At 36.5% G+C, this 11,996-nt stretch overlaps 1 protein-coding gene across 3 annotated transcripts in view; it reads right to left on the bottom strand.

Annotated features, from left to right (window-relative positions):
• Positions 1-11,448, bottom strand: part of LOC107724652 (peroxisomal targeting signal 1 receptor-like) — a 17,420-nt gene extending 5,972 nt beyond the window's left edge. Inside the window, exons 1-11 of one of the 3 annotated variants that reach the window (XM_016533660.1) lie at positions 11,146-11,448; positions 9,215-9,372; positions 8,853-8,891; positions 8,621-8,738; positions 8,400-8,543; positions 8,080-8,170; positions 7,690-7,780; positions 5,027-5,149; positions 3,620-3,730; positions 3,002-3,085; positions 2,786-2,905 (exon numbers count right to left, since the gene is read on the bottom strand). In XM_016533660.1, coding sequence (XP_016389146.1) covers positions 2,786-2,905; positions 3,002-3,085; positions 3,620-3,730; positions 5,027-5,149; positions 7,690-7,780; positions 8,080-8,170; positions 8,400-8,543; positions 8,621-8,738; positions 8,853-8,891; positions 9,215-9,328 — 1,035 coding nt within the window. In that variant the 5' untranslated portion in view covers positions 9,329-9,372; positions 11,146-11,448. The remainder of the gene's footprint in view (positions 1-2,785; positions 2,906-3,001; positions 3,086-3,619; positions 3,731-5,026; positions 5,150-7,689; positions 7,781-8,079; positions 8,171-8,399; positions 8,544-8,620; positions 8,739-8,852; positions 8,892-9,214; positions 9,373-11,145) is intronic. The other 2 variants (XM_016533667.1, XM_016533676.1) reach the window with 2 other exon arrangements.
• Between the last annotated feature and the right edge of the window lie 548 nt (positions 11,449-11,996).

The raw sequence follows: 11,996 nt of genomic DNA on the forward strand, positions 1-11,996 counted from the left end.
AAACTTACAGATTAAGGGGCGGTAATATTATAATGAGATCCCTTTGCCACGTCACCAAGGGAGCGAAATCAGACGCGCTCGTTTTTTCAGACGCTTGCAGAAAAAGGCTTACCAAAACAAAGTTCTGGGTTAATCTTTTTCATGTTTCCTTGGTTGGTAGATGTACTGGGGACCTGATTATAGCACTTAAAGGGTTAGTTCACCCAAAAATGAAAATTAGGCTGCGTTTTACTCACCCTCGACGCATCCTAGGTGTATATGACTTTCTTCTTTCAGACGAATCCAGTCGGACTTATATTAAAAATTGTCTTTAATATTTCAAGCTCTATCGTTGTACTCAGCGGGTGTTGCATTGCTTCAGTCCAAAATAACTTAAATAAAAATCGCCTATCCATAAAAAAAAGTGTCTCACATGGCTCCGGGGGGTGAACAAAGGCCTCCTGTAGCGAATCGATGCATTTTTGTAAGAAAAATATCCATATTCAAAACGTAATAATCACTTGAATCTAGCTTGCGCCACTTTGCTTCCTTCGATCCTGTAAACAAACGTTGGTTTTCACGAGACTCACCGGCGCATGCGCAACACTGACCTCATACGTCATGCTCCCGGAACTTTTTCTGTGTACACCTGTTGGCGCAAGCTACATTAAAGTGATTATTACGTTCCGATATTCAGTATCAGTATCGCTCCGATACTGCCACTTTCTACTGGATTGAGGTATTGGTCAGACGAAACCGATTATAAAGCACCATAAAGTTTCCGTGCATTATATTTCAAGTGTTCTGAGACCGTTCCATAGTTTAATGTGAGGTACAGATGAATATTTAAGTCGATAAATTCAAGTTCTCGTAAACTCTTCTCTGCGCTGCAGCTGTCTGTCATTCTCATTCAGCATTCAAACTGCGTGTCGTGTTCGGTTACGACAGTCAAGACGACGAAACTCTCTCTAAGATGATACAATGTTCCTATTATTATACTTGATATGTAGATAAACATCAGTGGTTTTGCATAAAAGGACTTTACATTGCTGGAGTTTAGTGCTAATTCTAAATCATGTTACTTTCTACCGGGTGTCTGTTATAGAGATCACTACACTGGAGTAGAGAGCACTATGAATTGTTCTTCACGCGCACAGTAACTGAAATTTAAAACTGTTCAAAGAAGGCTCAATAAACTATCGCACAGATATAATACACTACGCATCAATGTCTCTTCCCTTTGTGCTTTGAACTTTTCTATGCGGAGCCAGAGCGCTGCTGCGCGCTGTGACTCCGTGTTGCTTCAAGCGCATCATTCTGCGCACAGGATGCGCATAAGCGCTTTGTGCCGCTCCGTATAGGAGCCTTTCATGTTATAATACTTTTGCGCAATGAAAGATTGTTAATAGCCTTTCATGTTCTGTCTTATCTATATGTTGCTGCCTCATTACTGTGCTATAAATGTAAAATAAATGTTTTTAATTTATTGCATATATTTATATATAATTATATTTACTTGTTTTTCATGAATGTATTTTACAATACAAAGAGCAATGTGTAACATTTTACCAGATTACACCTATTTACTTTTATTTTTCCCCCACTAAATAATGTTTTTTCTCTAAATGTTTAGGTTTTATAAAATTATTGTGAACTCATCATTTTTGTAGAGTAACTTTTGCTGCTGAAATATCCACTAACCTAGATTAAGATATTTTTTTCATAGATTATGATTATATATTTTTTTAATTTGTTATTTTTCTTTATAATGAAGTTGTCTATATTTAGTAGATTGTATGTAATACACAAAAGAGTGATGATCAGGTCAACACACACTGAGGTATAGAAATAAAAAAAATAAAAAACTGTGCTGGTATCGGATCGGTATTGGTATTGTCCGATACTCAGAACTTTTGGTATCGGATCGGGATCGGTTCTGAAAAAATGGTACCGTGCCACCCCTACTTTATATACCTGTAAATGAATTATACTACCATTCAAAAGTTCAGCAAGATTTTTTTCTTTGGAGAGAGAAAAAAAGGAGTTTTATTCAGAAAGGATTCATTCGATGGATCAAGAGCGACAGTAAAGGCATTTATAATGTTACAAAATATTTATATTTTAAATAAATGCTGTTATTTTGACTGTTCAATTTATTAAAGAATGTTTAAAAAAAACATGGTTTCCACAAAAATATTAAGCAGAACAACTGTTTTCAACACTGATAATAATAAAGAATGTTTCTTGAGCACCAAATCAGCATATTTGACATCACAGGAAATGTTTAAATATAATAAAATAGAAAACAGTTATTTTAATTTATAATTTGTCATAATTTGATCAAATAATTGCACCCTGGTAAGCACAGAGACATCTTTCATAAACATAAAAAAAAAAAACTTTGAACAGTAGTGTTTTTGGACTCTGAACAATACAAAAATGTATACTTAAGGAAAATCTAATTTTTCGAAAGTTTTTTGTGCAGAAAATGTAAAAAAAATTAAAATTCAAGTATGAAAAGAGTGGATATATAGCATGCAACATTTAACATGTTCTTCTGAATATCGTCCACAGGTAACATCATGATTTGCGAGTGTGATATTGCTTTTAAACAACAGTTCAATAAATTAGTAGTTTTTGTTTTATTTTTACTCCGCCAATGAAAATAGTTCCAAGTGAAGCCAAAGCAGAATCAAAGTCCGGAACTAACCGTTGTATAAACTGTAATAAAGTACAGACTAGAGCCTTTTAATTAAGTGGAAGTGTCCATGCTGTAAATGGGCACAGATGTACAATATCCAGATACCTTGTCATAAGAGCTGCTGAGCATCTGGTCGAAATCTGAGAGCCAAGGGTGAGCTTCAGCATCCCTCTTCTCCATTTCCTCCCACTCCTGCTGGAGTTTCTCCCAGAAATCAACATCACTCTGAACTCACACACACACAACACACAAGCACCAGTGAATGCAACAGTATCACACTAAAGTTCATGTAAACATGTGCAAGTGTTTAGTCTGTCTCACCTCGACCGCCGCTTTGGCCTGCTGGAAGTCTGGCCCGTAAGCAGTGAGTTCATCTACCCAAGATTCTGCAGACTCTGCCGAAACCTAACGAGCACAGCGACATGCCAGGCTGTTAGCAGCCTCGAGAACACATCACAGAGCCTGCAAATGCTTAAACACTACTCAGCCGAAGGGGGAAAAAAAACACATACTGTGATGAATGAGAGTGGGGGAATAAAGAAAGGATGTAATGGAAAATGAAAAAGAGGGTTTGGGAAACCGACAGAAGAAGAAAAAAATCTCACCCTCATTCATCCATCTTTCCTTTCCTCTCTACTTTAAAAATAGCAAGCAATGCTCAGTGTACCTTCACTACTGCAGGAAGTCAAAGTGGTTTCAGTAGCTGGGCACAAATGAAAAGCAGTGTGAGCAGGGCATTAGCTCTACAGGCCTGGTGTCTTGCAGCGATAATTACGTTAAAAGCGCTATTAAATTAATCCCAGTTTGCTCTCTTTAAGGCAAAAAAGGTTTGGTCAGCAGGGGCTAGTTAACATAACGAAAATGACAAGCCTAAAATCACAGACAGAACAGAAATCGCAGGACTACTGCATCACTGTTGCCAGATGATCAGGGTCCTACCTGCCTGACGATAGTAGCCCATTGCTCTGCCTGTTTAGCTTTCATTTTGTCATTCTTCACTTTGCCCTCTCGAGTTTCCACTTGCACAGTCCCTTCCCCTGATTCCAGGAACTGGGCAGCCAGTATGGGACAGAGGGTACAGGGAGGGGTATTTATGTGTTTGGTGTGAGATTGTTAAGGATAGTAGGGAAATTTAGGTATGGATGGAGGTTAAAAGGTATCAAGATGGGATCAAAAGGGATTAAAAGATGTCACGATGACCAACCACGACAAAAGGAAGAAGGAAATATCACAATTAAACTATTGCTTGTTTGAACCATAAGATAAAAAAATTGTTTTTAGAAACGGGCCAGTTTTCAAGCATAGTGTAGTAGACCTAGTCCTGGAGAATTGTGATTTTTCCTATGAAAAAACTTGGCTTGACCTACAGTGGGGTCTAAACGTCTGAGACCACTAGCAAATTTTAATACATATTTATATGAACAGGGTAACATTTGAGCAAACTCTATGACTTAGAAATTGTGTAGAATCTACAATATTTCTTCATCATTTTACATCATAATGCTTTGCAATAAACTGTATCAAACTGTAATATTTTAACTGTATGTTTAAAAATATTTATAAAAATACTAAACATTTATATAATAAAATATTAAAATGAAATAGATTGAAGTTTTTAAAATTATACTCCAGTTCAAAAGTTTGGGGTCAGTTTTTTTTTGAATGAATGAAGTCTTATATGTTCAACAAGGCTGCAATTATTTAAACAAAAATACAGTAAAAACAGTAATATTGTCAAATATTATTACAAGTTAAAATAACAATCATAAATATATTTTATAATAAATAAATAAATACATTATAAGTTACTTCAGTGTCACATGATCCTTCAGAAATCATTCTAATATATTGCTTTGCTGCTCAAGAAACATTTCCTGTTTTGCTGACTAATATTTTTGCGGAAATGGTGATTGTTTTTTTTTTTCAGGACTCTTCGATGAATAGAAAGTTCAAAGGAACAGCATTTATTTTACAAAAATCTTTTGCAACATTATAAATATATATTGTAACATTTGATACATTTAATGAATCTTTGGTGAATTTCTTATTTATTAATATTAACCAAATTAATATAATATAATATAATATAATAGAATAGAATAGATCTCAGACCCCACTATTTATACAGAATCCAGTCTCTACAACAAATTAAGCTATCCAAAACTGTATTTCTCATGAGTAATTATTTAAAACCCAGCAGCGCACAGTGCAAGGATTTACAGTACGCTGTGTAGTTATGGCTAATTATGCCAAGCAGCTTGAGAAGAGCCAAGATGTCTGCCAAGGGGCTGCAGTGTCACCCTTCACAGTGTTTCCTCTACGGCAGGAGCTGGGAAGGGCTCGTACCTGGTTAATGCTGGAGGCCCAGTGCTGTGCCTCCTTGGCCTGTGCATTATCAGTGTTCTCTTTTCCTGCTCTGTCCTCCACAGTCACACTGCCCTCGCCAATCTGCCTAATGAACCGCAGGAACTACACAATAACAACAACAACAACAACAACAGCTATTACAGCTATTATCTACTGCTAACAGGAAACACATTGGCGATGAACACACACACACACACACAAACACAAGTCCACCAGTGGTTTCTTCTTGACAGTTATGGTCAGACACAAGTAGACCACAATGAGGAAGGAATAACGGCCAAAGGCATAACGTATCCCAAATTATATGATGAAGCATGAGCAGAGTTAAATGAAAGAGAGAGAAATATGAGCAAGTAAGGAAATGCCCATGAAAACAAGATCAATGTCACATCACTTTATTATCTACCACAAGTCAAAAGTGAACCTAAACAGGTTAATGTATTACTTTAACCTTTCTAAAAGTAACCCAGAAGTGCATACTGGGATGTAAAAAGATCCCGTGAGACAACATTAACAATTTTAGCATCTCTTAAAGGAATAGTTCACCCAAAAGTGAAAATTTGCGCAATTTACTCATCCTTACACCATCCAAGATGAGATGAGTTTATTCCTTTATCAGTAAAGATTTTAAGAAATGTAGCATTACATCACTTGCTCACCAATTGATCCTCTGCAGTGAATGGGTGCCGTCAGAATAAGAGTCCAAACAGCTGATAAAAACCATTACAATAATCCACAAGTAATCAACATGACTCCAGTCCATCAATTAACATCTCATAAAGTGAAAATCTGATCATTATGACGATATTAAACTTCAAACCACTGTTTACGGCTAAAATACATTCATAAATCTCCATTCATAATATTGCTTTCTCCAGTGAAAAAGTCATCTTGTCTGAATCGGTAAAGAAATACGCAAAGATCAAGCATCGTTTACAAACATAATCAGTCCAAAACAGTTCTAAACAAATATGCCAGTGGATTTTGATGAGAGGACAAGAGGGCATGGACTTTTTCTTACATACACGCAGTTTTTCACTTCACAAGACAGTAATTGATAGACTGGAGTCACATGGAAATAACTGTGGATTTTTGTGATGTTTTTGTCAGCTGTTTGGTTCCCATTCTGACATCACCCATTCACTGCACCCATGCTAAATATCCAAAATCTGTTCCGATGAAGAAAAACTCAGCTACATCTCAGATGGCCTGAGGGTGAGTAAATTGTCAGCAAACCTTCATTTTTGGGTGAACTTTAAGTGATCCCTTGTGACAAATCAATTCTGTGATGTGGCATTGATGAAAGCAGAGCAAACTTTAGTCAAAAAAATCATATTTTTATCAAATTACATTAAAGTCTCAGTGTTGCTTCATTTAATACAGCAATATGTCATGAGAGGCCATGTTTTACAGTGATTTTACCAATGTGGACTAGGGCTGTGCGATTTGGGGGAAAATATCAAATTGCGATTTTTTTGACAGATATTGCGATTGCGATTTGATTTGCGATTTTAAATTTGCAAAGTCAAGCTTCAGCTCAATATTGTCAATAATGTGCAGCACAGTATGGGTATCATTACCCTGCTGAAAAAAACAATAGAAACCATCACAGAAATTCTTATAGTTTCCATTAAACCAATACAAAATTCCTTTTTGTTTTGGGCATTATTCCAAAATGAATTACTGTTGTTCTATTGGTTGCCATCTGCCAGATTACATCCCACCAATAGAATCCATCAAATAGACACCATTATAGTTTACATTAAAACCAAACAAATTCCCATTATAACCCTGAAATCCATAAATTTTTTTGTGTTTTAGGAGGGGTTCTATTGTTGTTGTTTTTCAGCAGGCAAGATTATAATGGTATAACTACTTTTACAGAATTAACTTAATTACTGAATTTCACAGAAAATATTTGTTTATTTTTTATAAATAAAGAACTGTATTTCTTAAGTCAATTATTAAAGTACTACATATGTTACATAGGCTGATTTAGTCATTTTTAAGTATTTGGGATTTTAAGAACAAGTGGAAAATGTGCTGAATGTTTCATTTCATCCAAGTGAAATTAGCAAGCAGTTAGACTGAATTTACATTCGTTTTAAACGCGGAGCCAGGCGCGAGTCGACACAGGTTGATGCTCTGGAACAGAGTAATATCGCGTCCACATCGCAGGCTTTGCGATTAGGAAATCGCAACGTCTCAAATCGCGATTTCGATTCGATTTCGATTAATCGCACAGCCCTAATGTGGACTGTCAAAAACCCTTTTACTGCAACTCTTAGATTTAAGTAGCTTGCTGCTTTTATAAGAATCGAAGTAACAGCACTACGATCAAAGACACCAATGTTTCATAAATAGTTACAGAATAAACTATTCTTCTTCAAAGTAATATAATTCATTATACCCGTTTACAGGTGGACAAGCAACATGGCAAACTGGCACAAAACATAGAAAGGACTATTCATTTTAAAAACGAGTATTAATTTAGAAGCTGAACTATCGGTTTACAATTTGTGCTTTAGGTGCAATATCTGTATGCTTGTTTAATGTATCTCTGCATATGGTGACTTTGACTAAAGTGTTTCGGGTGCAGCTCAAAGACCAGTTAAACCCTTAAACCCTCCTCTTACTCTCACCTCTGTGTTCTGTAGTTTAGGGTCATCCACTTTGGCAAGGAGTTCATTTGCTGTTTGCCGTAGTTCTTCACCTGACTGGTATTCTTGTGTCCTGATAGGATAATAAAAAATATTAAAGCAAGGATATAGTGACTGTACCAAATTGTTTTAACATGTCATATCTTTCACTGCATCTTCAAAATTACAGCAAAAACACTCCAATCTTTGTCAACGAAGCTCTAGCTTTTCCCTTTACGGCAATTTTAATCAAATAAATGCAGTTTTTCTGAATACAAGAGACTTCAAAAGCACTAAAAATACCAAGTTACTGAAGTCACTACCCCAAACAGTAGTGTATATTGCTATTATGACAAGTCTCTCTATATTATTCTTCTAAGATACATAAAATACCATTCTTTGTCCTGTTCTCTTTCTCCCAAATCTCCCAGCCATAACTTCTCCTCTGATTGCTCCAGGTACTCCTCTGCCCAGCGGCCAGGGTCTATAAGACAGGAGGAAGGGAATTGAATAGTGGAGGTTTAACAGAAGATGACAGAAAGAGTGAAGCTGTGAAGAATGAAAGTATGGCTGGGCAAAGACAAGTGAAGAATCAGCAGCTCCACCTAATGACATCCAATGGCTTCTAACGACATTATAATAAACCTAATGGCATCCAAAATTAGAAAGGATCAAATCGGGGCTAAAATAGCATATATTAAATATATATTAACCTGCCACTTCATTGATGAATTCTCTGGTCCAATCAGCATCAGCTGGATCCAGACCAGCTTGTCCAGAAGAAGAGGCGGAGTCAGCACTAGACAGGAACTCTGCCGCCCAATCTCCAGACAGCGCCAGAGCAGCCACGTCAGGAGCTGGGAAACGAAAACGTATTGTTATAACACACAGAAGAGTGTTAAAATCGGACTGTATGTGTGTTTGTGCAGTCTACCTCTCTGTGGAGCCTGTCTGTAGCTCTGTTGATCTATCTGCTGCATTTCCTCCAGCAGTTGACCCATATCAAAACTGTGAGGAGGTCGTTGTGGGGCCTGTAGAAACTCACTGACCAGCTGCATTTCAAAACAACAGGACGTCATTACAGTAAGAACAGAGAACATGATCACAGACGATTTGGCAAACTCATCAGGTCTATAAAATATTGAAATATCCAAAAGACCACACACCTCCTCTTCAGTGGCTATTTCAATTGGAGTAGAAGGAATCTGTGGGTGGGGGGGAAAGAAGCTTTTTATTATTCATTTAATTGTATTTTAATATTTTTAGGGTGAAACTAACAACTATTTGTCAATCTATTAATCTATTTATTTATTTAATTTTTATTAGATTATTTATTTAACTATTCTTTTATTGCAATTAATTATATAGATTTTTTTCTAACTTACCAATAAATGATAACCATAACTTTGACGAACAGTGTGATCACATTCCATGCAAATCACCGTATTTGCATTACAGACAATGACGTGTAATTCCGGCCCTAAATATTTTGTCATGGTAACAACAAAGAAAATGTCCAGTAACTTACAGTGGGTGTTGATCGGTGTCTCCAAGCCCCTCCCTCTTGGGTCATGTGACCTGTCAGTTTCATGAGGGGATTGGCTCCCCCACATTCCGCCTCCACTAACTCCCGCATCGCCATGGCAAAACACCGTCAAGCTGGATCAAACTAACACCTTGAGATATCTACAGGTAAACATAATATCATCATTGAATGGTATGTTATTATAAAATTGACAGCAGTGAAGTGGTTAAGGGTTCTTAATCTTTTGAGGCCCCTCGTTGTCTAAAACAACATTTGAAGGCCCCCCAGCCCTAGTTTTGTTTTCAAAACTTATTTTAATCTCTTTTGGCTGGAATACACTACATGACTTTTAAAATCTGAACAGATTTTAAAACACTAGGTGTCATACACTTGCTTACTTTGTAAATAGTTACAGAAGAAAAACTGGGTATCATACACAAAGCGACTGAGGATCACACACTACCAGACTTTCAAATCGATCACAACAAACGCAAAAATATGTGCTTTGTTGCTAGGAGATGCGTGACAAAAGAACAATACATGTAAAATTGGCTCAAAAATATCAAACATGTTTATACTCCAATGAAATCACAGTCTGAGGCTAAAATAATCTGAGACTGTGACTATCATAGACTACGCGATTTCATGAGTGTCTCTGACTGTCAGCAACTAACATCAACTTCTACAGACTGTAAATCAGTGCAAAAATCTGGGTTTAAAAAAAGCCAATGAGTTTACATGATTCTTCCAGTTTTTCATGATTTTCTGGATAAAGATTAAGGAAAAGTATTTGTAGGAAAAAAAACTACAATTTCTACACAATAAAATTGTATATTCATTATAAAAATACCCACTTTATTAATTTACATGACTTTTCTGGTCTAGAAATGACACTTTTAACTTTTGTTTAGATTATTTTTTCTTATTTAATGATTGTTTTGTCTTAATTTAAAACATTAAGTAATTTTAAAGGTATAGTTGACCCTAAAATTAAAATTCTGTCATTATTTACACACCTTTAAGTTGCTCCAAACCTGTTTTTTATACTTCTGTTCAAACACAAAAGAAGGTATTTTGAAGAACGTTGATAACCAAACAGCTGACGATAGCTATCGACTTCCATAATCACCATAGTGCCCCCGAGAGTGACATCCGTGGCTTCTTTCACACATCTTAGTCTATTTATACCAATAAAAATCATAACATATAAACAACCTATAACAATTATTGTAAACAATTTCATCTCTGGAAGTGGTTTGGATGAATATCTTGAGTCCTATGTTACCATACCTGCCACAAACAAAAGCGTCTCCAGCCTGAACAGGGACTGAGAGACAATGAATCATCGGCTTGAGATAAATCCTGAGCTACCTTTCCACTGGCATAAACATATGTTCCATCAGCTTATCCAGACTAGAAGGATTACACAGATTTCATTGTTCCTAAAAACAGCTATTAACAATTAACCAAGATTGCATGTGAACAAGCAGCCCTGGTTTACATTGCTGTCGTTTCGCAATAATCCCAAAACAACCTGCTTCCTTCATGCATTTGTCACACTTGATGAAAAATCAATGAGACAAATAAGAGGGTTTGTGCTATGAATGACCACCGGTTGAATTGGTCATCAGATAACTCAAATTCTAGCACAAAAACTGCATGTCAGACATACTGTACACTTCTGCTTCGAGTCTGACTCTTGTCTGCTGTCAGTTTGGCTTCAGCACAGGAACATTAAGTGCAAGTGTGACTTTCCTCAAATGTAAATGGCAGTTGCACATCCCAATGTAGCGTAACAGACAGTAACCAGTTAGCTATTCACAGCCGTTTTTGTGCTGCAGTGCAGACTTGAATCATAACAATGAAGCTAGCAGGTCAACTAAGTCAAATATGCTGCAGACAGTTAGCTTACAAGCTAAATAAACTCATCTCACCTGCACAGGCTATGTTGTCACCTCTCTTCTCCCCTCTTTCTCCTTTTATCCCGAGAGTAATGGAGTTTAGACAAAGACAAAACACGACCGAGAGTAGCGGGCCCTAAAGAGACAGCTGATGTTAACGGGCCTGTGGTTGTCGGGGCCTGACGGGTAAATGTGGCGCTGGTGACCGTCCTGTCTTTATTTACCTTCCCCGTGTGGCCCACTGAAACAGGAGCGAACCAGCCACACAAACCCTACACACTACACTCCGGCTATTCACAAACGCGATTTGCGTAAAGACCAACCGTAAGCAGCGCTTTGAACTGTGCTGAGCATCACGACGGATGGAGCGAGATTTACGATGAAGTTACGTAAAATTCCTAAAGTGATAGGAAAAGGATTAGGATTTTGTAGAATGAGCAGTAATTTTAAATCCTGTTGTGCAGTATCTTTTTAGCTCTGTAATTTAAAAAAAAAATGATTATGCATGTGTAATTTAGGGGCGTATTGCTATAAACGTGTACCGAAAAAGAAATGCTCTGTTCAAACTCAAGGACCTAAACTTTATTCATCTACAGCATACAGTGGCAATAAATATGATGCCCAACAGGATGGAAATAAACAGGTTAGTTGCAATTTTAGCAGTATTGTTAAGAATTCTGATATGTGAGAGACTCTTAACCCTTAAAATTTGTAATAATTATAATAAAATATTGATTGATTGATTGTAAAAAACTAGTTTTTTTTGTTGTTGCAAAAATGGTGACATCTGCTAATACTACAGTAGTTGGTTTATTTATACAGAATTCACTCATATGTTTAATTAATTGTGATATTGTTATGAATGAATATGATTTAAATCTTTC

The sequence above is a fragment of the Sinocyclocheilus rhinocerous genome, unplaced genomic scaffold, assembly GCF_001515625.1.
Source record: "Sinocyclocheilus rhinocerous isolate Xijiao unplaced genomic scaffold, SAMN03320098_v1.1 scaffold883, whole genome shotgun sequence".
Classification (NCBI taxonomy): Eukaryota; Metazoa; Chordata; class Actinopteri; order Cypriniformes; family Cyprinidae; genus Sinocyclocheilus; species Sinocyclocheilus rhinocerous.